A 24,347-nucleotide genomic window follows, 5' to 3' on the forward strand; every position below is an offset into this window, starting at 1 on the left:
CCAGTGGACACTGCATCTTTGGTGCCCGTCAGGATGGTCTTTGAGGTGTCCAGACCTCCTTGGACAGCTCCTTTGGCCACAGTCATGGCACCAGTCACCCCACTGCACATGGTGTCCTTGGTGCCTGTGAGGACGGTTTTGGTGGTGTCCAGGCCAGTCTGGACCGTGCCCTTGGCCATGTTCACTGCCCCTGTCACCCCAGTGGACACTGTATCCTTGGTGCCTGTAAGGACAGTCTTGGTAGTGTTCAGACCAGTCTGAACAGTGCCCTTGGCCATACCTAGTGCCCCAGTGAGCCCAGTGGACACTGCATCTTTGGTGCCCGTCAGGACGGTCTTGGTGGTGTCCATGCCAGTCTGGACAGCTCCTTTGGCCACATTCATTGCACCAGTCACCCCACTGCACACGGTGTCCTTGGTGCCCGTCAGGACGGTCTTTGAGGTGTCCATGCCAGTCTGGACAGCTCCTTTGGCCACATTCATTGCACCGGTCATCCCACTACACACAGTGTCCTTGGTGCCTGTCAGGACAGTCTTGGTGGTGTCCATGCCAGTCTGGACGGTGCCCTTGGCCACACCCAGTGCGCCCGTGAGCCCAGTAGATAGGGTGTCTTTGGTGCCAGTCAGGACAGTCTTTGATGTGTCCATGCCAGTCTGGACAGCTCCTTTGACCACGTTTGCTGCACCTGTCACCCCTGCAGACACTGCGTCTTTGGTGCCTGTCAGGACAGTCTTGGTGGTGTCCATGCCAGTCTGGACGGTGCTCTTGGCCATGTTCATTGCCCCAGTGAGCCCAGTGGACACTGCATCTTTGGTGCCCGTCAGGATGGTCTTTGAGGTGTCCAGACCTCCTTGGACAGCTCCTTTGGCCACAGTCATGGCACCAGTCACCCCACTGCACATGGTGTTCTTGGTGCCTGTGAGGACGGTTTTGGTGGTGTCCAGGCCAGTCTGGACCGTGCCCTTGGCCATGTTCACTGCCCCTGTCACCCCAGTGGACACTGTATCCTTGGTGCCTGTAAGGACAGTCTTGGTAGTGTTCAGACCAGTCTGAACAGTGCCCTTGGCCATACCTAGTGCCCCAGTGAGCCCAGTGGACACTGCATCTTTGGTGCCCGTCAGGACGGTCTTGGTGGTGTCCATGCCAGTCTGGACAGCTCCTTTGGCCACGTTCGCTGCACCTGTCACCCCACTGCACACAGTGTCCTTGGTGCCTGTGGCGATGTTTTGGGTCATATTGAGCCCAGTTTGCATGGCTCCCTTGGCCACGTTCGCTGCACCTGTCACCCCAGCAGACACGGCATCTTTGGTGCCCGTCAGGACGGTCTTGGTGGTGTCCATGCCAGTCTGGACGGTGCCCTTGGCCATGTTCATTGCCCCAGTGAGCCCAGTGGACACAGCATCTTTGGTGCCTGTCAGGACAGTTTTTGAGGTGTCCAGACCTCCTTGGACAGCTCCTTTGGCCACATTCATGGCACCAGTCACCCCGCTGCACACAGTGTCCTTGGTGCCTGTCAGGACAGTCTTAGTGGTGTCCAGGCCAGTCTGGACGGTGCCCTTGGCCACATCCAGTGCGCCTGTGAGCCCAGTAGATAGCGTGTCTTTGGTGCCAGTCAGGACAGTCTTTGATGTGTCCATGCCAGTCTGGACAGCTCCTTTGACCACGTTTGCTGCACCTGTCACCCCTGCAGACACTGCGTCTTTGGTGCCTGTCAGGACAGTCTTGGTGGTGTCCATGCCAGTCTGGACGGTGCTCTTGGCCATGTTCATTGCCCCAGTGAGCCCAGTGGACACTGCATCTTTGGTGCCCGTCAGGACGGTCTTGGTGGTGTCCATGCCAGTCTGGACAGCTCCTTTGGCCACGTTCGCTGCACCTGTCACCCCACTGCACACAGTGTCCTTGGTGCCTGTGGCGATGTTTTGGGTCATATTGAGCCCAGTTTGCATGGCTCCCTTGGCCACGTTCGCTGCACCTGTCACCCCAGCAGACACGGCATCTTTGGTGCCCGTCAGGACGGTCTTGGTGGTGTCCAGGCCAGTCTGAACAGTGCCCTTGGCCACACCCACTGCGCCTGTGACCCCCGTGGCCACAGTCTCCTTGGTGCCTGTGAGTGCAGACCGGGTCATGCCCAGGCCTCCTTGCACCACACCTTTAGCTGTGTCTACCATGTTGGCCATCCCGGAGGAGATGGCACCCTTGGTCTTGGACATCTTAGAGCACACCAGGTCCTTTGCCCCAGAGATCATCTGATAAGAAAGGACACATGTGGTCAAGAGGAGAGCTGGAAACACTTTGCACCCCAGACTTCGGCCAAACTGATCCCTCGTGTGCCTCAGGGAGAGGTACTGTCCCCCAGAACCCCTGTCGCTCACCTCCCTCCCCAACATACTTTCCTCTCATGCTGGTATCCAGCCTCAACCGGCCCTGTCCCAGTGCCAGATGGTCCCCATTGCTGATGGCAGGTCCCTAGAGCTCCAGAACCCTTGCCAAAGTCCCCTGAACTTGGGCTCAGTGCCACTCATTGAATGACATAGTGTGTTCGCCCTGCCTACTCTTTACTTTTGGCAGATTTCGAACCTGGTTTCCCCGTGACGGTGGGGAGACCAAATCGCTTATTAAAAGGAACATCTTCAAGTAAGAGAGGAGAATCAACATTTAGAAGAGTAATACCTGCAAAAGGACAGGGACAAGTATTGGGTTTGAGTCCTGGGATCCCATCAGTGATTCTCATCATTTCTGACCTCCCGAAGGGTGGTTTCTCTAGTTAGTTAAACTGGCAAAGGGGGGCGGTGGTTTAGAGTTGCCAGCGGTGCAGTTTCAAGCCTGAGTGTGCTGTTTGTAACCCAGGGCTCCTGCACTGGGGTGAATCTACCCTCAGGGGACACCAGGTGGCATCTGTAGATGTCTGTGCTTTCCGCAACTCAGGGAAGAGGGTGCTCCTGGCATCGAGTGCACCCCCCTGCAGTGCCCGGGATGCTCCACAACCAGGACTCATCTGGCTCCAAACAGCCAGAGTGCTGAGGGGGAGGAGCCCGGAAGTTTTATTCTTACCAGTGCCCGCCAGCATCATTTCAAGTGGGCATTTGGGCTCCCTGCCTGCGGAGAGCTGATTTCGAATCTCAGCTCTCTGCTCCCCCCCAGCCCCCCACTGTGTGACCCCAGGCTAGCCACGTCCCCTCTCTGAGCTTTGTCTAAAGCCTGGTGGCTAAAACAGCGGCTCTTTCAAGGATTGTCGAGGAAGGGAGACAAGCTGCCTGAAACACTTTTCAGGTAGTAGGTGATCAATTAATGTGAGTGGAGTGAGGCATGGAGAGGAAGAGGGGGAGGGGGCAGGGTGTGGCTGCCGGGGTCTATTTTAATCTGGCCTGGAGGGCCTCTGGCGTTCCTCCCCTTTTGCTCTCCCCATCTGGCTGAGCTGAAGGCAGAGGGCAGTCGGTCAGACTCCACAGTAGGGGCTTGTGCTCGGTGAAGGAGTCGTAACAGGGCTCTGGTGCCCTGCTGCGGCATCAGTCTCTCCGCTTGGCCAGGCCTTGGGGACGTGATAGCCTGGGAGGTCCCCGTCATCTGGGCAGCCTCCAACTGCCCAAGTTCCAGGTACTACACTACCACGCCTTGCTGTGTGACCTTTGGCAGGTGTCTTGCCTTCTCTGTGCTTCAGCTGCCATGTGGGGTGCTACGGTTCCTGGGGCCGATTAACTATGAAGCAGCGTGCAAAAAGCACTTAGCCCAAAGCCCGACACATGGTGAGTTGCCCATGATGCTAGATAGAGCCAGGGAGCGGGGCGGGCTCTCTGTTGACCATGTGGAGCCTTGCTGTGCTAGGCAGGGAGGCGGGACTGTGCCCACGTCACAGATGGGCCAACAGAAGCTCGGAAGGGAACCAGTGCCTGGAATCCCACAGCAGGACACACACGGGGGTCTGCCCTCTGCTTGGCCTGAGACAACCCCTCAGAAGGCAGGAACCAAAACATCCTGGGAGGGGCCCCAGAAGGCGGTGGAGGCGGTCAGGCTCTGCCAGCACCTCTCACCTTATCTGAAGGCGGCGGCAGCTTCTCCCCGCAGGCCGTCTGCTCCAGGTTGGTGGCTGCTGTGGGGACAGGAGCTGGTCAGGCAACCGGGAAGGGCGAGGGACGTGGGCTGGCATCAGCCACCCCGGTGCCCATTGCGCAATTGGTGGGCACAGTCTGAAAGGTCAGGAATGTCCCAGCCACCCTGCCAGGGACAGCAGGAGGTGACATCCACGGCCATGGGTCTGGCGCAGTCACCGGCCCTGCCAGAGGCTCCCCCAACCTCCAGGGCCTCGGGCTCCTAGAGCAGAAGTTTTCTGGAGTTTTCCCTGCCTGGGTCCTGGGTGCTGGACACTCCCCCGAGGGGGCCACAGGAAGAGGATTCAGGGCCCCACCCCACCCCACCCCTGCTGCAGCCTGGGTGTGTGGAGAAGAAGTCAGCTGCCCGGGGCTCTGGGCCCAGAGCGAGGCCCCGTCCAGAGAGCCGTCCCAACCCCAGGCTCCCCTGCATCAGCCCCTCTGCAGCCCCAGGGCTGCCTGAAGTGTAGAGAGCCCCCCAGGCTGTGTGACCCCAGGGAAGCCAGTGCCCCTTTCTGGGAACAAGGATGGAAATCTTCAATGAGCTCAGACATGGGGAACACCCAGCCCCTGGTCCATGGTGCGTCAGAAATGGGGTGGGAGGCAGGGGAGACGTCGAGAAAGTAGGAGACATCGCAGGGAGACAGGCTGTGTTCACAACCCCACTGTTGCTGCTTATGCTACTTTGGGCCACTCACCTGCCGTACTGATGCCTCAGTTTCCCCATCTGGCGCTAAATGAGCATGCCAGCCCGTAGTGTCTATTGAGATGACGCTGACATATATGAACTGCCCCCAAATGGCCAAAAGCCCCTGCTAGGGGGTTTCCTCCTGGGGCCCACCTCCAGACCCCTGCCTTCATGGAGCTGTCCACTCACCCTCAGTCTGGGGCTGGCCGGAAGCGCCTGCTGTATCAGCCACGGGCCGAGACTCTTTCGCTGAACCGTGGGCACTGGCCATCAAGTTCCGGGCAGAGCTGAAGCCAGGCAGGGACCCCAAGAAGCTCCCCAGGGTCTACGCGAGGCAAGGGGCAGCGTTAGCAGTGGCAGGCCTTGGGGGCAAGGTGGGGGAAAGCATCAGACAGCCCTGGGTTCCTGTGTCACCTCAGGCCCTGGTTCCTGGGTGACCCCAGGAAGGAGTCTGAGCCTTTCTGAGTCTCAGTTTCCTTGTCTGGGCAATGGGCAGAGTCAGCCTGTCTCCCATACAGAGGAGAAGGTTATTCTCTGGGTCTCCAAAGACCTTTTCCTTCCATGGCCCCCATTTCACAGATGGGGAAGCTGAGGCCCAGAGAGGGGCCATGGCTGGTTCAAGATCACACAGTGGGGAAGGAGCTGAGGGTTGCTCGAGCTCCCCCACTCCTACCCCACCCTCCAGCTTGGGACAGGATGGAAGTGTGTTCCATGGCTCTCGGAGCCTTCCCACCCCACCTGGGACGCCCCTTTGGGCCCCAGAACTGTGAAGGTCACCTTCCCAAGGTTCTGGGGGGCTCCCAGGCCCTGGCAGGGATCTCCCCCTCTCATGCCTCCCCTTACCTTGCCCTTGGGTTTGGGAGGACCCCGACCTCCTTCGTCTTGAGCAGACATGGTAATAATACTTCAAGCGGCTGGAAGGGGGGCAGAGAAGGTGTGTGATTAGGGGCCCCCCAGGCCTCCTGCCCCACGCCCATAACCCAAGCAGCCCCCCGACCACACCCCCAGCCCCAGCCTCACTCTGGCATTGCTCACCTGGAGTGCGTGAGGGGCCCTCGGAGCCACAGGAGGCGCAGCTGGCAGCCGGCTCTGCTCTCAGCTACCAGGCCTTATAGGGTCTGGGGCAGGCGCGGGCCCGGCCGGCAGAGGCAGGCGGCCAGAGGGCTGGGGGAGGGCCCTGGGCAGTCACGTGCAGCCTGCCCTGCCCAGCATGGGCCCTGGGCCCAGCACCTTTCCCCTGCTATCAGCACCAGGCGGCCTCTCCCTGAGGCACCCACCTCCACCAGGCTGAGGATTCTCAGGCCATCCCATGCCCCCGAGGCACTGCCTCCACGCTCATCTCTGCTCCACTGGGACACCTCGGCCAGTGAACATCCTTGGGCCTCGGTTTACCCTTCCAGACTCCTCACCATGGCCCACAAGGTCCTGCTTTCTCTTTGTCCTCACCTCCTCCAGCTCTCTCCCCCTCGCTCTCTAGTGCACAGGACTCCTCGCCATTTCTCCAACGCCCCAGGCATGGTGCTGCCCTAGGACGTTTGCACATGCTGTTCCTTCTAGGTGGAGGGCCCTTCCTCACAACACACAGCTCCCTGGCTCTCCTCCCTCAGGCCTGTTTTGTTCTCAGCTACGTCTCCTGCAACAGATTTGTACCTGGTATACACTCGTCATTTAATAAACGTTTGGCTAAATGAGCCAACTCATAGGACAGTTCTGAGTGCGAAATGTAGTCAAGCATGTGACCTGTTTACCCCAGTGCCTGGAACCCAGCAGGTACTCTGCAAACATTAGCTTAGCATTGTCCAGGCAGAAAGAGAGGAACAGGGTCTCTCCTGAGCAGGGAGGGGATGTTTCGCTTTCCAGGAGGGACTTCCCTTCATAAATTAAGGCCAAATGTAGATGGATACAGGATGCCAAAAATGCTGGGAGATCTTGGGAGTGAGATGCAGGCCTGGTGGGCTTGCGACAGCCCAGGGTGACTTCCTGGAGGAGGCATCCTGTGCCTGAGGCCACAGAACCAGAAAGTGGCAGGGATAGGATTCGAACCCAGTTCTGCTGTGCACAGAGTGGGCTGTCTGTGGGTAGGTGCACAGGCCAGCAGAGGAAGGACACCTTCCACCGAGCTAAGTCTCCCCCATGCCTGCTCCTGGGACAAGGGTCCCAGTTGCATGCTGGTGGGGGTAGAGAGCAGACCCCGTTGGTGGCTCTGGGCACTGAGCTGGGAGGAGGGAGGGTTCAGACACAGCCTGATGACCCCTAGGTCATCTCCTTGGAGCCATCACTGTGTTTGCCAAACAGTTGGGGAACAAAACAGGATGTCCCCCAAACTCTGTCCTCCCAGCCAACGCTTCCCAAAGGTGGCAGGGGAGGAGGGAAACCCTGGGTGTGTCCCTCCCCTTCCCACAGGCTGCCACAGCACAGTGAGGGCAGAGAAACCCTGCAAAGACAATTAAAGTGGTCATAAATACCCAAGTCCTCTCCCCACAGCCCCCAGGGCTCCCACCTCCATGGGGGAAACCCTAGTCCCCCTCGTGACCCTGGCCCCTATCACCTCCCTGTCCTCCCCTCCTCCCTCTCTCCCCTCAACTCATTCTGCTCCAGACACATGGGCCTCCTCACTGTTCCTCCAACACGCCAGCCCTGGTGCTGCACCAGGGCCTTTGCACAGGCTGTGCCTCCTGCCCGGAATGCTCGGCAGTCTTTGCTTATATGTCACCTCCTCTGACAGGTCTTCTTGGATCCCCTTCTCCTATTTAAAAATACACACCCCTCCTCCTACCCTCACGCGCTCCCCATCGTCCATCCCCTTTTATATTTTTCGTCATCTACTAAAACTAAGACATAATTTACGTATTTTTCTTGTTTGTTGTCTGTCTCTTCAGCTGCATTGTAAGGTTCCAGAGAATAGGATTTTGTTTTTTAAAGATTTTATTTTTATTTATTTGACAGAGAGAGAGAGACAGCCAGTGAGAGAGGGAACACAAGCAGGACCCCGGGATCACACCCTGAGCCGAAGGCAGACGCTTAATAACTGAGCCCCCCAGGTGCCCCCCAGAGAACAGGATTTTTATCTGGTTTGCTGTCTGCTTGGCACACAGCAGGTGCTCAACAGTATTTGTTTGTTGACCGAACAAACGAATGAGTGAACGGCAGCTTCTGGACGTGAAACATGTCCTAGGACTGAGCACAGCCGCCTCATGACTTTCATACCCATCCCACAGAGGAGAAACAAGGGTCGGAGGAGGCAAGTAGACTGCTCACCCAGTTGTAGGCCAGGCTGAGACTCAACCCCAGGGCCTCATCCATCCCAAGATTTTTGCTCAGTCCATTATCTTTCCCTTCCCGCTGTCTCTGCCACATTGACTCCCCACTGCCATGCCTTTGCCCAAGCCACTCCCTCTGCAAAATGCCCTTCCCATGTGCCACTCTGCCCATCCTCACCACACCTGGCCCTCCAGGGGGCCCCAGCCTTGTGGGGGAAGAGAAGGCAAGGTTGCCTGTGGCTCTAAGTCTAGGTGGAAGGGGCTTGGAGTCCTAAGAAGGTGAGCTGTGGAGGGTCAGAGCTATCCCACTGGGGTGGAGTGAAGGAAAGCTTCCTGGAGGCGGTGGCATTGGGCCTGGGGCTTGAAGATGGATGGTATGTGTCCAAGAGATGGGCGGTGGGGTGGGAGAGGACTCCAGGCACAGCCTGGGCTCAGGCCTGGAGGTGGGGGGATATGCAGAGTTCGGTGGGAATGCGGCAACATCTGTGTAGGGGTTTCATCTGCGGTGAAACCGAAAGTTCCCAAATGCCAGGGTGAGGAGTTTGGATAGTTGGTCTGAGCCATGGAGGCTCCTCCACAGGGGCGGGGAGTGACTAGCTAGTGGGAGTTAGTTCAGTCTCCCAGAGCTGCCCCTGGGCCAGGTCCTAGGAAAGCCAGGGGCCACCCTGACCTCATCACATTACACTGTGGTTTCCTAACACCCCACCCAGCCACAGGGGAGTCTGAGGGGCGGCCAAGAATTCGGTCAAAGGACGGGAAGGCCCCCAAGAGACTGGACCATGGCCCTTTCCCTACCTCTGTCTGCCCCATCCTGACCAGTGCAGCTGGAGAAATCATAGCAAGATCAGCCCCTGCGGGTCTAGGGCGGTTGGCGTAGGAGGGGCTGCCCCGCCTGGCTTCTTCTTCCCTCTGATCCCATTCTCTGCAGTTTCCGAGAAATTCATTTATACTAAAGGGTGAATAGCTTCCATTCCAGGAAGCTACATCAGGATGCCTAACACCAGCGGGCAGGGCGCTAGTGGTGAGACCCCAGACGGGATGTCAAGCTGGTCAGAGAGGCCTTCTCACTGCCTTCAAATCTCGACCCTTGGCTTGTGCCATACAGTCATACACCTGAGGCCCCGGCACCCTGCAACTAGGACCCACCCCAGCCTGAACAGAGGCCAAAGGCCTTTGGACCACACAAAGCACCTTTATTCTGGAGCACAAACCCCAAAGGGCAAAGCAAGTGGATCTGGCAGTTCCAGCTAATGCAGCTGGATGTCTTCGGGGACCCCTCAGTGCAGGGTGTACAGGTGGGGGGTGGAGGGTGCTCACTTTCCAAAACCCCAAGTAGAAGCCATTGGGCAAAATGTGTGCTTTTGTGAGGAGTTTTGATCTGCTTCCTGGGGTGCAGGGACGGGGGCCACAGACAGATGAACCCAGCTTGGGGCTAGTGGGACCCCAAGGGAAGGATTGGGGAGGGTCTAGATCAGTGAGGCCGGTCTAGGATTCTGAACTCAGCCCCCCACCCCAACCTGGCTCCTGGGTCAAGGCCACAGCATGGGTGGTTAGTGCGTACGCACGGCCACTAGGGGGCAGCAGGGATCTCGGGATACAGGCGCGCCTCCTGCTTGCTGCCTCTGCTGCCCCATGGCCCCATCTGGTCAGAAGTCCAGCTCTGGCATCAGCGTGTGCTTGGGGCGGCTGGGGGGCGTGGGTTCCTCCTGGGGAATGTCCTCTGGGAGGGCTGGCCCGTCCCCGTGCTGGGCCTCCCAGGCTCTCTGTTGGGCCGGCCAGTCCAGGTGAGCCCAGCGGGGGTCAGGGCCCCCCACGACCTCGTCCACCAGAGTCTCCAGGTCAGACGGGGGCTCAGGCCGCTCCACAAGGATGGGTGCGAAGGGCCCCACCAGCCAGGGGAGTGGCACGGCCTGTACCACCAGCTCCAGCAGCTCGTCCACACAAGCATGGGCCCGGGCCACGCTGCCCTGGCCCTCGGCCAGGGCGGCGGCCGGCACGTCCCCGAAGCAGCGGGCGTCCGCGAAGGCAGACTGCAGGGCGTCCACACTGCGCCGCACCTCGGCCACCTTCTCCTGGGCGCCCGGGGGCAGGCCCCGCACGCTGGTCTCCAGCGCGTCCACGGTGCTCTGCAGCTCCCGCATCAGGCTCCGGGACAGCACCAGCGTCTCCAGCTCTGCCTGTGGGGGAGGGGAGGGGCCTCGCATGCGCTCGCGCCCGGACCAGCGCCCCGCCTGTTTCTCCATGCACACTCCAGACAGCTAGCTCCGCACTTGGTTTGAGACAGCGGGAGCCCGGCCCCCGGCAAACCTGGGCAGACCCAGAACACCCCCGACACACCCCATGCTCACCTTCTCCCCGCCACCCTACCTGGCTGCGGAGCCGGTGGCCATTCTCCGGGGAGCGCTGGCTCCAATCCTCCCAGAGCTCGTGCACCTTCCTCCCAGGGCGGGCCGGGGCAGTGGGTGTCACCCCGCACTGCATGAGGTTGATCTGAGGGGGTGGAGACCGTGGTGAGCAGAGCTGGAGGGTCTGCGGGGAGCCAGCACCCTAGGCTGGATCTGGTCTTGATAAACATTTAGAGAACATCTTCCTGCAACCCTCCCCGCCTGCTGATCCAGCCTGGCCCACCTGCCCGTTCTCCCCTCTGCTCTGGGCCAGACCCTGCGACCTGTGGGTCCCCTGAAGCTCAGACTCACTTTGGGACACACTTCCCTCCACCCCATGCCCCTGCCTGGTTCACTCCAGTTTAAGTTTCAATGTAGACGTCTCCCCCTCCAGGAAGTCTTCCCTCCTCCCCTCCTGGCTGGGCAGATTCCACAGCTCCTGGCATGTTCGCCGTCCTAACTCTGATCCCCCCCACTGGACTGTGAATGTCCTGAGGGGGCCACTGTGCCTTCGGTGCCCAGGACAGGGCAGGCATTAGAAGATAAATAGAAATACATTGTGGTCTATCTGCATTCTGGAATATGATTCAGCCTGAAAAAGGAAGGGCATGCGGACACCTGCTACAACGTGGATGGACCTTGAGGACATTGTGCTCAGTGACATAAACCGACACAGGCGCTCACACGCGCCCTCTGGTGGCTGCTGTGGGGAGGACAGAGTGGGGTCCAGGATGAAGGGGGGCGGGTATCAGGTATCAGGTGCAGTTATGGGGGCTGAACCCGGGTGGGGCAGGAGGAGGGGGAGCTGTGAGCAGAGCTGGGGTACCGGCTGATGTGCGGGAAGCAAGAGCGGTGGACAAGAGGGGAGTCGAGGGTTGCCCTGGGTTTTGACCTGAGCCGCTGGAAGGATGGAGGTTGAGATGCAGCAGGGACAGGTTAGGGGCGTCTGACTTACCAAGCTGAGTTAAGTGGGAGCTGCCGTGTTCCTTTGGAGCAGGAGGGACGGGCAGTGGGGGAAGAGGCTAGGACCTACAGGCTGCGGAAGACTGGGATTGGTGGCAGGAAAGCAAGGGAAGGGGTACTTTCTCTCTCTCCTGAACGACCCTAACTGCCTATAAATTCCAGTTCCTACTCAGCCCCCCCGCCACTGGACGAAACCCTTCCTGTCTCCCCAGGCTGAGCCTTGACCCTCCTGAGCTGCCCCAGGCCCGTGTTCCCGCTCTGCCCCAACCTGGAACACACACAGCTGGAGGCAGCTGAGCTCGGCTGTGCCTCCCCCTTCAGACCAGCTCAGGCCCAGGGACTCAGCTGGTACTCAGTCCATGCCTACTGGCCTGCATCACGGCACGGGAGGGGACAGAAGGCTCTCACCAGCTCCAGCGTCTCCTGCAGCTCAGCCAGCGTGTCCTGGGCATGGTGTTTCTTCTGCCTCAGTTTCCCCAGGGAGTGTTCATATGCCAGGTGGCGGAGCCGCGCCGACAGGGAGCCCAGACGTACAAAGTAGCCCTGATGTCTCCTCTGCTCCTCCACGGAGCCCACTTCCGGGCCCTCAGCCTCGGCTGCCAGGGCCGCTGGAGGATGGGATGGGGGGGGGTGTCAGCATGGTCACCCTCGCCACATCTGCTCACCCTCCTTCTGGGTTGACAAGCCCATGGACTCCCAAATTTATCATTTTTCTTTACCAATATCAACTCACTTAACCTTCCCCAAACCCTATGACGTAGGCGCTACTATTAGCCCCATTTACAGATGAGGAACACTGAGGCAAAGGGAGATGAGTCCCATGGTGTGCAAAAGGGGGACCCGGGAGTCCAGCCCAGGCACTCTCAACCCCTCTGCTAAACGGGCTGTGAAGACTATCCTACGAGTGCCCGGCACACAGTAGGTGCTTCAAAAACGCCTTCAGCCTTTCTGCAGAGGAGGGAGTGCCTCGGCACATTCCTCTAAGCCCTTTCATAAAGCAGGGGTTGAGAAGACAGATCGTCTCTGAGATTTTATTTTTGAAGTCCTCTCTATCCCCCAACGTGGGACTCGAACTCACAACCCCAAGATCAAGAGTCGCGTGCTCCCCCGACTGAGCCGGCCAGACACCCCGGGAGAGGGCAGATGCCATTCAGCCCGAGTGTTTAGTGTTGGAGGACAAGCCACAAACCAGGATTGGGAGGGCGCGAACTGATGTTCAATGCATGAGATGGAGGTAAACATTAGAGGTGCTGCCTAGGCCCATATTACGAACAGGAGGGCCGCCAGTTTGGGGCCGTCACCCTCGAGTCTCTAAGCCCCGTACACGCTTAGGGTCTGCGCGGTCTGGCTTCTAGCAGGATGTGGGTCGGGGGGCCGTGGACGTGGATGGGGACATCAGGCCTGGGCTCCAGCTCGGTGTTTCCTGATGAACTGCTGTGTGCCCCTGCCCACGTCCCGGACTTCTCTGATCCGTAACCTCCGGGGATGCGGACAGGGCAGAAGGATTCAGGGGCAGGCCTGGGTGGGAGGGTGCCGGCCTCACCAAGCTCGTCCTCAGTCATGGGCAGGAAGTGGTCCACCAGCTCCTCCGACTTGCCCAGCACGACGTCCACGGCGTGGCTCATGGAGCGCTTCAGCTCCACGCTCCAGCGGCGGCCCTGCCGGGCCAGGCCCACCACGCCCGTCACACCACTGGCCACCGTATCCTTGGCCGAGGTCACCACCTGGTGGGAGGGGGCCCCTTCCAGATTTTGGCTCCGTTCTCTCTGCCCGGTTCCCCAGGGCTGGGTGTCACAGGGTCCCTGGCCCCTCCTGGCTCTGGGCCTCAATTTCCCCTCTATACAATGGAGGAAAAGAAACGTTCTCCCTCACGGGGTTGTTGAGGGGATGACGGGCCCCAACTGGCACATCTTAAGCGCTCGATACACTCGGGTGCTGTTTATTTTAATTTGGCTGGTGTTTTTTAAGTTGGGCCAAAACCTGACTCAGCCCTCCCCCTGCCCCCCTCCGGCTCTGGCAGGCCCAGGTGTCCAGGCCTCCCTGGGTCCCCACGGCACCGTCTCTGAAGGTTGCTGGAGAAAAGGCAGCTTCTCCTCCAGCTTGTCCAGGCCCCTGCAGGCGAGATTGTTCACTGTGGCCACTGGAGGGGAGAGGCAGGGAGTGAGGGCAAGACAGGTAGGGAGAGGTAGAGGGGAGGTCTGGGCCGCCCTGCGAGGGGCTGGGGACCCTGAGGGTGTGGGTGGGGGACCAGGCTGGACCCCATCTCCACTGCCCTCCCTGCCTCAGTCCTGCCACTGGGCTGCCACCAGCGCCAAGGTGACTCCTCGCTCATGCCCGGCTCAGACGCCCTGGCGAGCAGGCTCAAGGTCAAGCCAACTGGCAGAGGAGGAGACAAGGGAGGCCCTGAGCTGGGACCCTCAGGTGACACCCTTCCTCGGTCAGATGTGGAGCCAGGGTCTTTCTGCCCCACCCCCACCCCTGTGCCAGATTGGACCCCTCGGCTGGCCCCAGGAGTCCGGGGAGATGTGGGGCTTGGGACATATGGGGGTGAGAGAGAGGTAGACAGGGAAGGAGGTGGACAGGCAAAGGGACCTGAGGTATGTCGGGCCACTCAACAAGGGAAGACATCAAGACGCACAGAATGGGAACAGAAAGAGAGGGGCCCCAGGTAAACAGCTAAGGGTGGCGGTCCAAGAGATCAAACCACAGAGGGATGCAGTGGGGGGGGGGTGGGCAGGCAGAGAACAGGAGATGGCGCTGGCAGGACTGGGGGAGGGTGAGACGGGTGGATGGGGGTACAGGCAGGTGGATGGGCTAATGGCATACACGGTAGGTAAGACCGAGGAGGTCCCAACTCAGCAGGTCCCTTCCAGAGCATGTCATGCGGCTGGAGAAGGAGAGGACGGAGCAGCGGGACAAACCACAGGACCCACGGTCATGGGCTGGGTAGGGGGACTCACGCTGGGGCTGCAGGTGGCTGAGCAGAGGCTGGGCGTGGTCCAGGGCGCGGGTCGTTAGGCCACACACGCAGTGCTCAGCCAGGCGGCAGGCAGAGCCCAGCAGCGGGTGCCTGTCCTTAGCCGCGCTGTAAGCATCGAAGACCGCGCTGCACGTGGTCCTGACCAGCGGCAGGGCCACCACGCGCTGCACCAAGTTCTGCGGGAAGAGGTGGCATCAGAGGGGCCCCCGGGGGTGTGGGGAGCTCAGCCACACCTCAGTCCACCTTCCCTCTCTGGGCGAGGATGACGAGGCGGGACGAGAGCGTTGGGGGGACTGCACACATAACTTGGGGCTTCGGCCTCCCCATCTGTAAAATGGGTTTCTAGGGCTGGCAGATTCGCACAGCCAACAGGCGTGAAGTGCGGGGAGCAGGGACCGGTGCAGTCTGTGCGGCGATGCTGCGGCTTGTGCTGCTGCTGAGGACAGTGCCCCAGTGGTGGACACAGGGACAGGTACCAGCAGAGACTCGGAGGCAGGGGAGGGAGAGACGCTCCCCGCCCCCCGCATCACTGTGCCCCTCTGGGAAATGGGTAGCATGTGCCACCCCCTCCATGGTCCAGCAAGGATAGGAAGGAAAGGGGGTACCTGGTCTGACACTGTTGCAGAAGGGACACCCCCCACCCTGGCCTGTGCCCCTGCTCCCTGGGAGGGGCAGCCCCTCACCTGCTGGTTCTGTTCCCACAGGCTGGTTCTGGGGGGCTGAGCACCCTCATCTTCTGACATGCCTGCTGCCAACACCCTGAGGGGCAGGACAGAGTGAGAGGGACCTCTACACACCAGCCCTCCTGGGTCCTGCCCAGGCCTTGGGTTCTGTCCCCCTGGGCTTTGTGACTTGGGCAAGTATTGTTCTCTCTTGGGGCCTCAGTTCCCTCAAAATAGGGTAATGATGGGGCACCTGGGTGGCTCAGTTGGTTGAATGTCTAACTCCTGGTTTCAGCTCAGGTCATGATCTCAGGGTCCTGGGGCCTGTGTTGGTCTCTGTGCTCAGCAGGGGGTCTGCTTGAGATTTTTCTCCCTTTACCTCTGCCCCTCCCCGGCTTGCATACACACTCTCTCTCTCAAATAAATAAGTAAATCTAAAAAAAAAAAAAAGGGTAATGATAATACCTACCTCACAGTGTCGTGAGGGACAGGGACAATGCAGGCACAGGGCTCTGCACACAGTAGGTGCACACTAGAGAGCTCTGGCAAGGTGGGGATACTGTAGTGATTCAAAGCATGGGCTCTGGAGAGAGAAAGATCTGGGTTCAAATCCTACCATTACCTGCTGTGTGACTTTGGGCAAGTGCCTTCACCGCTCTGAGCTGTTTCCTCTTCTGCGAAAGAGAAGAGGTCCCTGCTGCCCCTGCCCTCCCCCCGACTCACCCTTCCTGGACGGAACTGCACACGCAGCCCCTGCAGGGGTGGAGGTGGTAGCTGCAGAATCCCGATAAACCCACAGACTGACAGGGAAACTGAGGCGGACAGCAGGACCATGGTGTTTCCAGGGGCACTCATCTAAGCAGACTCAGAGTGGGAAGTTCGACCTGAGACTCCTCGCTCGCAGCTCTTCCCTTATCCCCACCCTGTGCCCTCACAGCCCTGGTCCCTGCCCAACTGGGTCCTGAGCTTCAGCCAACTGGGCCAAGGGTCTCAGCCACCTGCTCTGGCCCGTCATCTCCCTCCCCTCTCACGCTGCCGGATCCTCTCCTGCCCACCTGATCTGGAGACCCCAAACCTGCGGGGCTCTCCTGGACGCCCTCCGCGTGGCACTCACCTGGGCACGCGCAGCCGCAGCCCCCAATACCGCTGCAGACCCCAGACTTGGGCTCCAGTCTCCGCCCACCGCTGGCCCCGCCCGCCTTATAGAGGCTCGGGGGGGCGGGGCCTTCGCGGACTGACCAATGGGGGCGGGGCCGTGCAGAGGCGTGTCCTGGGGGCGGGGCTCCCGCCCACCCTCCCCACCCCGCGCGTTTCTTTCGGGCTCGGGTGGGCTCTGTGATTGTCATAGTTACTTAAGGACGCTGGATGCCCCAGGATTGAGCTACTTCCGTTGGCCACTTTTGGCCACCTGTCACCCTGCTGTTGCCGCGGAGACAGTGGAGGATGGTCCCAGCCCCCACCGCCTCACCGAGGAGCGACCTTGGGCAAGTCCTCAAGGTCTTTCTTGTTATTTTAAAAATCTGCCATTTAACTCAGCCAGGATTCAGGCCGGCTCAATCCCTTGGATCCCCATTTTACAGATGAACAAATTGAGGGATCCAATTCAAACCCGGCTCTGCCAGATTCCAAGCCCCTCCCTGGCTTTCATTTCATGCTTGGAATGACCACCAATGTGGGCATGACCATTCTTCCAGGGAGCATTCCCCCAAACACCCGGGGTCCCACCCCCAGATCTGACTCTGGCTCCCAATATGCCCAGCACCGTGTCAGCAGGTGGCCCAAGGTTCTGAGTTGGAAGAACACAGGCTCCTATGCCTTCGGCTCCACCCAGCCTTCCCAGGCCTGCCCTGGGTGGCTATCCCCTGGGTTGTCACAGGCCAGCATGACAAATTGTTTGGAGACCTGAAGCAATCTGGTTTAATTTAAACCTTCCCCAGGACACGAGCTCTGGCAGGAATCCACCGGTAAAATGATACTCTGGGCAATGGTCAGTGTTTTATTTCCAGTTAAGTCCTGGGTGGGGGGAGGGGGGAGGAGGAGCCGCGGGCCATCAGATCCCAACTGCCATCCTTTTGGAAGCTCATGTCCTGCACCCCAGGCCCTGGGTCAGGGCTCTTCTTTCCTTCTCCTTCTTCCTGGGGAGGACTAGGAAGTCAGCCTGGAAGATGATCTGAACACAGAGTTCAGCACTCCAATTCCATTCCACAGCTATTTATTAACCCCTCGGGCCCGACCCCAAACTGAATGATGCTGGCCATGAGGGAACCCAGCCCTGCATTCGGAGAGCTCCCCCGCAACGTGGGGGGGGGCAGAACCAGACAGAGACAACCCCCCAGTGTAGCCAGCGCTGGGCCGGAGGGAGGCCCAGGTTGAGGGAGCCTGGAGACCAAGAGGTCTGGAAAACAGGGGAAGACATTCTCTTTTCTTTTTCTTTTCTTTTAAGTAGGCTCCATGCCCAGCGTGGGGCTTGAACTCACGACCCTGAGATTAAGAGTCTCATGCTCTACCGACCGAGCCAGCCAGGTGCCCCCAGGGAAAGGCCTTCTTGGAAGAGGGCACAAGGAGGCTGGAGAGCCCAATGTGCACTTGGGGCAGCATGGGCCAAGCCACTCTAGAAAGCCGAAGGGGAATTATTTGCTAAGTACCGAGCAGTGTGCTGACAGGCCTGTCTCCCCACCCCAGCCCCAGGCCTCAGTGGGACTCAGCTGCTTCCAGGAGCAGCTGTCCCTTTGAGGCTTCGGGCCCAGCGCAGCGTGTGGCATTCGGGGAGAACATCTTGTCTCTGTTGGCCACGAGCCACCCATAGAGGTCGTCCAGGTTCCGATCACAGATCCAGGGATTCCCAGAGATGTCGAAGCCGTCCTTCATGTCCCGGGTGGGCTGCCCCAGGGATGTCCAGAGCCCCTGGGGCACGCTGGTGAGCAAGTTGTTGGAGAGATCGAGCATGTCTAGTTGCTGCAAGCCTCGGAAGGCACCGGCTGCCACCGTGGCCAGCCTGTTGTCGTTCAGGAAAAGGTAGCGCAGGTCTGGCTGGGGTGCCAAGAGCCCCTCTCTTAGCACCTGCAGTCTGTTGCCCTCCAGGTGCAGCCTTTCCAACTGCAGGGGGCCCCTCAGAAGGTCAGGGGGCAAAGTCTTCAACTGGTTATCGCTGAGGTCAAGGAAGCGCAGGGAGGTGACGTTGGCCAACAGCCCCGGGGGCAGTGTCTGGAGGCGGTTCCCAGATACGTCCAGATGCGCCAGGGCTTCGAGCCCCTGCAGCCACGAGGGCTCCAGGATTTCCAGCCGATTCTCCTTCAGCACCAGGGTGTGGAGGGCGGCCGAGGCCTGGAAGAGGCCGGGGGGCAGCCGGGTCAGGGCGTTGCGGGTGAGGTCGAGCACCCTCAGCAGGGGCGCTGGCAGCAGGAGCTTGGGCGAGAGGCTCTGCAGCTGGTTGGTGGAGAGGTGCAGCTCCTGGAGCCTAGACGCGCCCTGGAGGGTGTCTGGCCTCAGCTGCGTGAGGTTCAAGAACTCCACCACCAGGAAGACGGTGTCGGCTGGGAAGCGGTGAGGGAGTTTGGCAGGTGGGTGGCAGGAGACGGAGCTGCCATTGCTGGACTCGAACACCAAGCAGGTGTCACGCTTTGGGGTGACATCCTGGGCTAAGGCCACACATAGCAGCAGCAGGAACAGTGTTCCAGAAAGGTGGGAGCTAAGGCGTCCCCGGCTGCAGACAATGACAGAAGATACGCCTTGCTTGGTGAAAGCGTCCCCAGACTCAGGAACTATTTCCTGTCTCCATTTCCAGCACCCTGGACCATGCCACCCCATGGCTCCCCCGGACCCGTGCAGTCACCCCCTGCTCCTCTCCTGGCTTCCACCCTCACCCTGCCCCCCACAGCTGCCAGAAGTAGCTGCTGTTCCAGACAGCAGTCTCTCAGAAAACTGAGTTTCTCAGTCTGACCCATAAATGCTACCCTTCCTCATGGCCAGCCCAGCCCCACCCGGCTGTTAATTATTTACAGTCAAATTTGCAATTTCTTGCTAATTTCTTCTGCTCTGGCCTGTTTTCTGGGTCATTCCTTATCTCTCTGGCTCCACATTTTGAAGCTGGGGCCAGTGAACTCCTACTTATCCTGCAAAGCCCCAACCCCAATGCTCCCTTTTCCATGAAGCTTTCTCTGACTTTCCCAAGGTTTCCCCTCTGACCTCCTCCTCTTTCCGTCCAAACAAGGTTCTGTTTCTTTCTCTGATGGAGCCGCAGCTCCGTCTCACTCCGAAGTTCTTGGGTACAACCCAGGGCTCCCAAAGGAACTCTGAACGTGGAAAGTGCATCCTGCTTTGTGCAGATCTGGGACAGGCATTTGGCCTTGGGATGGGGTGGTTTACAGTGGGCACCATAATCCTTGGAGGGCTGGCACTTCTGCTCCTCCCGGTCCCTCCAGCGGGCCCCTGATGGGGTGTCGGTTGGGTGGTGTTGGTGGGCCTCCAGCTCTCTATCTGGCCCGGGGAGCACCTGGGAGTTCTGCAGTGAGTGTGTGTACAAGAGCGTGTCTGTCTGTAGTCGCAGCCTGTCAGTCCGTCCCAGCCTGCAGATCTACGACTACCCTGTGACTTCAGTGCGTCAGACAGAACTGTCTAGTATCCAGTTCTGCCCACCGTGGGCGGGGTGGGGGCTTACCTCTGGTTTCGCTCTGGGCTCCAAGAGGACATGACAGCCTCTCTCTTTTCCATCTGTGTACCCCTTGCTGGTAAGGTAGCCTTATATCTGCCTGGACTGCGGGCAGAGCCACCCACCCCAGGGAAGTCCTCACCCACATCCTGTTCCGTGTTCCCGTTAGTGGCTGGACCTGAGCCAGGCAGGGGAAAGGGAGTGGTCAGAATTGCAAAATTGCTTCCTGGCAGGGAGAGGGCAGGAGGGGGTTGCCTGCCCCTTTCTCTGCTGCTTCTACCCAGTTTTTCAGTCCCCTGATTCCTGCTTTTGGGGAATGGGTACCCAAGAGTCTCTGGGGCTGAATCCCTGCTTCCCCCAATCCAGGAATCAAGGATCATGTTTGCAAGGCACCATTCCTGGGGGTTAGGGACAGCTCTTTAAGCAAAAGATACACTTTTTTTTTTATTCACAGTGTTTATTTTATTTTATTTTTTAAATGATTTTTTATTATATTATGTTAAAAAGATACGCTTTACAATAAATTTGAGCAGCCAGGAAGCTCAGTGAAGAGAACAAAAAGCACTTGTCTTGTGTTCATGACATATTGTTGTTGGCCTTTTTTTTTTTTTTAATGAAACAATTTCTAGAAAATAGATTTCAAAAGCAAGCAATGGCCAAAGTCTCCACGGTCTTTGAACAATGGCCTAGGAGGGACAACACCTGGCTCTGGCTCTCAGCTCTGCTAGGAATGGCTTTATTTTGTGATCTTGGGCAAGTGGCTTAACTTTTCTTGACCTCAGTTTCCATATCTTTGAAGTTGAACTCAGCCTCCAAGGGACCCTTGTCCTCTTTCTTTCTTCATCTGAAGCTAATGTGCTATTTGTCTTGAATCTTTCTTATTCCCTAATAAATGCATTTGGAGGCTATGAATTTCCCTTTGAGAACTGCTTTGGCTGCAGCTCACGGGTTTGGCTATTCAATGCTTTCATTTCTGTTGCATTCTAAACTTTCAGGTGTGATGTGTTATCTTTACCTGCACCCAGGGCTCTTGTCACGCCTGGCCATGGCTTCTTCTCCCCAACCCAATCTCTGAAGAGTTTTGTCTCTTTTGAGGTATGAGAATGAATATGAGTTCTGTCTTGTGGACACATAGGTTCAGAGACAACCATGCAGGCTGACCATGACAAGCATAAAGAAAGACAGACGGATATCCTCATGAATACACAGATACAACACGGAGATGGGTGAAAATACACAGAAGCACACAGAGACACAGACAAACCAGGACATGTCAGACAGAATAATAGATCCATAGAGTTGGACACACAAAAACAGACACCCACAAAATAGGCAAAGGACCTGAACAGACAGTTTTCCAAAGAAGACATCTAGGTGGCTAACAGGTGCGTGAAAGGTGCTCAACACCACTCATCATCAGGAAAATGCAAATAAAACCCCAATGAGATATTACCTCACACTTGTCAGAATAACTAGAATCAAAAAGACAAGAAATAACAAGGGTTGGCGAGGATGTGGAAAGGAACTCTTGGGCACTGTTGGTGGGAAAGCCAATTGGTTCAGCCACTGTGGAAAGCAGTATGGAGGTCCCTCAAAAAATTAAAAGTAGGTATATATGACCCAGCAATCCCACTTCTGGGTATTTATCCAAAGAAAACAAAACAGTAACTTGAAAAGATATATGTATTCCTTTGTTTGTTGCAGTATTATTCACAAGAGCCAAGACATGAAAACATTCTAAGTGTTATTGACAAATGGATAGATAAAGAAGATGTGATTTTAAAAAGAAAGAAAGAAAGGAGGGGCGCCTGAGAGGTTCAATCGGTCAAGCGTCTGCCTTCGTCTGCCTTCGGCTCAGGTCATGATCCTGGAATCCCAGGACTGAGTCCTGTATCGGGCTCCCTGCTCAGTGGGGAGTCTGCTCCTTCCTCTGCCCCTCACCTTGCCCATGGTCTCGCTCACCCGCTCTCTTTCTCTCTCTCAAATAAATAAATAAAATCTTGAAAGAAGAAGAAGAAAGAAGAAAGAAAGAAAGAAAGAAGAAAGAAAGAAGAAAGAAAATGTGACATACACATACACTGGAATATTATTCAAAGGTAAAAAAAGAAGAAAATGCTGCCATTTGCAACAATGTTATTGAGTCTTGAGGGTATTACCCTGAGTGAAATACATCAGGCAGAGAAAGACAGATACTGTATACTCTCAATTATATGTGGAATTAAAAAAACCCGAAACCGAGGGCAGGATGGTGGCTGCCAGGGGCTGAGGGTGCAGGAAATGGGAGCTGTTGGTCTAAGGCTACAAACCCGCAGTTCTAAGATGAGTACATCCAGGAGGCGTCATGTACAGCGTGGTGACTGTAGTTACCGTGACCATACACAGTAACATTACATACTTGAAAATTGCCGAGACAGTAGCTCTTAAATGTTCTCATCACTTCCACAAGGAACGGATTTATCGTGGTAATCCTAGTGCAATATCTACACACATCAAATCACTGAGTTGCACACCTGAAACTTACACAATGCCGTACATCAAACCTCTCTCAATAAGGCTGAAGAAACAGACACACACAGGTTCAGGAGATGCTAAGGGATGTCTTCACGGTGCTTTGTGTTTCTTCGTTTACTATGCTAACAATCTCCCCTACGACAAGGGGGAACCGGATCTGTTTTGTCCACTGCTCAGTCCCCAGAGCCCAGCATGCAGCAGGCGCTTCGTGGACCAGAGTGGGAAGGAGGGAGTGTGCGTAAAGGCCTAACGCTAAAGACATCTCTTAAAGTGAAATCAGATCCCACCCCCTGCTTAAAATCCTCGGATGGTTCCCTGTCCCACTAAAATAAAATTCATTAGGCCGGGAGGGGATAGGATGGGGAGTTCATGTTTAAAGGGGACAGAGTTTTACTTTGGAAAGCTGCAGAAGTTCTGGGGATGGATGGTGGGGGTGGGTGCCCAACGGTGTGAGTGTGCTTCATGCCACTGAACTACGCGCTTAAAAAGGGTTCCAAATGGGGCACCCGGGTGGCTCAGTCGTTAAGCGTCTGCCTTCGGCTCAGGGCGTGATCCCAGAGTCCTGGGATCAATCCCCACATCAGGCTCCTCCACTGGGAGCCTGCTTCTCCCTCTCCCACTCCCCCTGCTTGTGTTCTCTCCCTCTCTTTCTCTGTCAAATAAATAAAATCTTAAAACAAAACAAAAACACACACACAAAATGGTTCCAATGGTGCATTCGAATTTATGTGGATTTATGTGGATTTTACCACAACAAAAAAAGTTTGCATTCCTCATCTGCCTGGAGCCCTGGCCCTCCTCTCCCTCCTCGTCTGCACCTGCTCCTGCCCAGTGGCTGGGGGCCACTGCGGCCATCTTTCCCCTCCTCCAAGCCCCTTCCCACTGGCTCTTCCTTCTGCCTGAGCACCACTCTGCAGCTGCTTTCTCACGTCACCCAGTCACCTACATCACCTCTCAGCTCAAGTGTCACCTCCCCCACAGGCCCTCTTCGACCACCCCCACCCTGGCGCATTATCTGGCCCAATCTTCACTGCGCATATCACTGCTGCAAAGCCCATCCTAACTCGTGTGTATGGGGCTGGTGTGGCGTCCCCCCACTAGGCCGTGAACTCCATGAGGACAGGGATCTTTGTCCCCAGCAGTGCCTGGCACGTAACACACTAAATATTTGCTCGAGAATGAATCCGAAACTGGCCCCATCCAGATGAAGATACCGCCTCCCGCCATTTCCACACCTAGTTCCCCCAAATTCTGCTTGTTGCCATGAGTCTCACGGGAGACCCCCAACTGCTCAGGCAAGTGTGGCCCAGGTCCCACCCCCCAGAGACAGCAGACCCAGAGTCTTGGGGGCCGGTGGTTGTAAACAGTTTTATTGATGGGGAGGGGGTTGGGGGAGGCAAACTCCAGAGAGGGTCCAGGACTCAGCTGGCCACTCAGCTGGCATGCATGGTCAGCTGGAGGTCAAGGGAGAGGTCACAAGGGGACGGGTGGCATGGGACCCTCTGACCACCCTGGGGCCGTATTTACAGTGGGGCCCGCCCACCTTCCCCGCCCCCAGACCACCAAGCCCTTTAGACAGCTGCTGCCAATATGACTTCTGGGCAGGCCCTCCCGGCCCCCCTGCCCAAAACCCCTTCTTGTCTCCCCCTCAAACTTCTAACCGGCACCTTGGAGGCCCCCTGGCCTTCTGGAAGCCCTGGCGCTGGCTCAGCCAACGCTCAGGCCGCTGGGGCCACCACCTCGCACACAGACAGGTACACTGCACGCGTGGCCCGCCGTGACACACACACACGCCGGCAGCAGCCCTCGTGGGCACGCACACACACACACCTCCCTCCCCTTCCTGGCCCCTTGCACACGAACACGGCATGCACACACACACACACACACACCCACACACGCCAGGAGCCTGGGTTGAGGAGAGGCCTGGAAAGGGGGGGGTGGGGAGGTTGGGTCTGCAGATGCGGCCCCTCCCCCGTCCCGCCGCCTCCAAGCCCCCCGCCCCCCGGCTGACACCCCGAGAACGGAGTTGTGCAATTGGATAGAAATCTGCAAAAGAAACGCCAATTGGAAAACAAACCCAAATCCACGCGCAGAAGGTCAACCTCAAATCCATAGCACATTCCTCCCGCCCCCCCACCCCCAAACCGTCTCAGTGTCCCGCGG

At 57.8% G+C, this 24,347-nt stretch overlaps 4 protein-coding genes and 1 non-coding gene across 12 annotated transcripts in view; all 5 read right to left on the reverse strand.

Annotated features, from left to right (window-relative positions):
- PLIN4 (perilipin 4) overlaps nucleotides 1–5,891 on the reverse strand; it is a 14,639-nt gene extending 8,748 nt beyond the window's left edge. Inside the window, 5 exon segments of the mRNA XM_034657546.1 lie at nucleotides 26–2,246; nucleotides 4,029–4,087; nucleotides 4,963–5,098; nucleotides 5,617–5,687; nucleotides 5,809–5,891. Coding sequence (XP_034513437.1) covers nucleotides 26–2,246; nucleotides 4,029–4,087; nucleotides 4,963–5,098; nucleotides 5,617–5,667 — 2,467 coding nt within the window. The 5' untranslated portion in view covers nucleotides 5,668–5,687; nucleotides 5,809–5,891.
- Nucleotides 5,892–9,205: 3,314 nt separating this feature from the next.
- Nucleotides 9,206–16,772, reverse strand: PLIN5 (perilipin 5). Of its 8 annotated transcripts, none has more exons than XM_034657547.1 (9): nucleotides 16,137–16,772; nucleotides 15,746–15,877; nucleotides 15,044–15,119; nucleotides 14,341–14,465; nucleotides 13,438–13,520; nucleotides 12,924–13,104; nucleotides 11,789–11,988; nucleotides 10,401–10,523; nucleotides 9,206–10,210 (listed from the first exon to the last, which is right to left on the reverse strand). In XM_034657547.1, exons 1-9 carry the CDS (start codon nucleotides 16,366–16,368, stop codon nucleotides 9,680–9,682), a joined length of 1,683 nt encoding a protein of 560 aa, XP_034513438.1. In that variant the 5' UTR covers nucleotides 16,369–16,772; the 3' UTR covers nucleotides 9,206–9,679. The 8 variants fall into 8 exon arrangements, with proteins under 8 accessions (XP_034513438.1, XP_011234635.1, XP_002928501.1 ...); XM_011236333.3 differs by adding an exon at nucleotides 15,492–15,605 and having other exon boundaries at nucleotides 14,341–14,536; nucleotides 15,746–16,276; XM_002928455.4 differs by lacking the exon at nucleotides 15,746–15,877 and adding an exon at nucleotides 15,492–15,605 and having other exon boundaries at nucleotides 14,341–14,536; nucleotides 16,137–16,183.
- A 445-nt stretch (nucleotides 16,773–17,217) lies between these two features.
- Nucleotides 17,218–19,810, reverse strand: LRG1 (leucine rich alpha-2-glycoprotein 1). Its single transcript, XM_002928454.4, has 2 exons — nucleotides 19,680–19,810; nucleotides 17,218–18,725 (listed from the first exon to the last, which is right to left on the reverse strand). The coding sequence occupies exons 1-2, from the start codon at nucleotides 19,730–19,732 to the stop codon at nucleotides 17,714–17,716; spliced, it is 1,065 nt and encodes a 354-aa protein (XP_002928500.1). The 5' UTR covers nucleotides 19,733–19,810; the 3' UTR covers nucleotides 17,218–17,713.
- TRNAK-CUU lies at nucleotides 17,475–17,547 on the reverse strand. The gene has a single exon. It is a non-coding gene; the product is annotated as a tRNA-Lys (tRNA).
- A 3,720-nt stretch (nucleotides 19,811–23,530) lies between the features above and the next one.
- Nucleotides 23,531–24,347, reverse strand: part of SEMA6B (semaphorin 6B) — a 12,159-nt gene continuing 11,342 nt past the window's right edge. The window contains 2 exon segments of the mRNA XM_019809232.2: nucleotides 23,531–23,940; nucleotides 23,942–24,011. Of these exon segments, the coding sequence (XP_019664791.2) occupies nucleotides 23,830–23,940; nucleotides 23,942–24,011 (181 nt within the window). The 3' untranslated portion in view covers nucleotides 23,531–23,829.

The sequence above is a fragment of the Ailuropoda melanoleuca genome, chromosome 4, assembly GCF_002007445.2.
Source record: "Ailuropoda melanoleuca isolate Jingjing chromosome 4, ASM200744v2, whole genome shotgun sequence".
In the NCBI taxonomy this organism is placed as follows: Eukaryota; Metazoa; Chordata; class Mammalia; order Carnivora; family Ursidae; genus Ailuropoda; species Ailuropoda melanoleuca.

What these genes read in the sequence shown, in the direction of transcription:
- LRG1 (XM_002928454.4), bottom strand. Translation starts at nt 19,732, where the DNA reads ATGGAAAAGAGAGAGGCTGTCATGTCCTCTTGGAGCCCAGAGCGAAAC. An exon ending in AGCCCAGAGCGAAACCAGAG is followed by an intron (nt 18,726 to 19,679) that starts GTAAGCCCCCAC and finishes CATTGTCTGCAG; the next exon opens with CCGGGGACGCCTTAGCTCCC.
- PLIN5 (XM_034657547.1), bottom strand. Translation starts at nt 16,368, where the DNA reads ATGACAATCACAGAGCCCACCCGAGCCCGAAAGAAACGCGCGGGGTGG. An exon ending in CATGACTGAGGACGAGCTTG is followed by an intron (nt 11,989 to 12,923) that starts GTGAGGCCGGCA and finishes CCCATCCTCCAG; the next exon opens with CGGCCCTGGCAGCCGAGGCT. An exon ending in TGCAGGAGACGCTGGAGCTG is followed by an intron (nt 10,524 to 11,788) that starts GTGAGAGCCTTC and finishes CCACCCCCTCAG; the next exon opens with ATCAACCTCATGCAGTGCGG.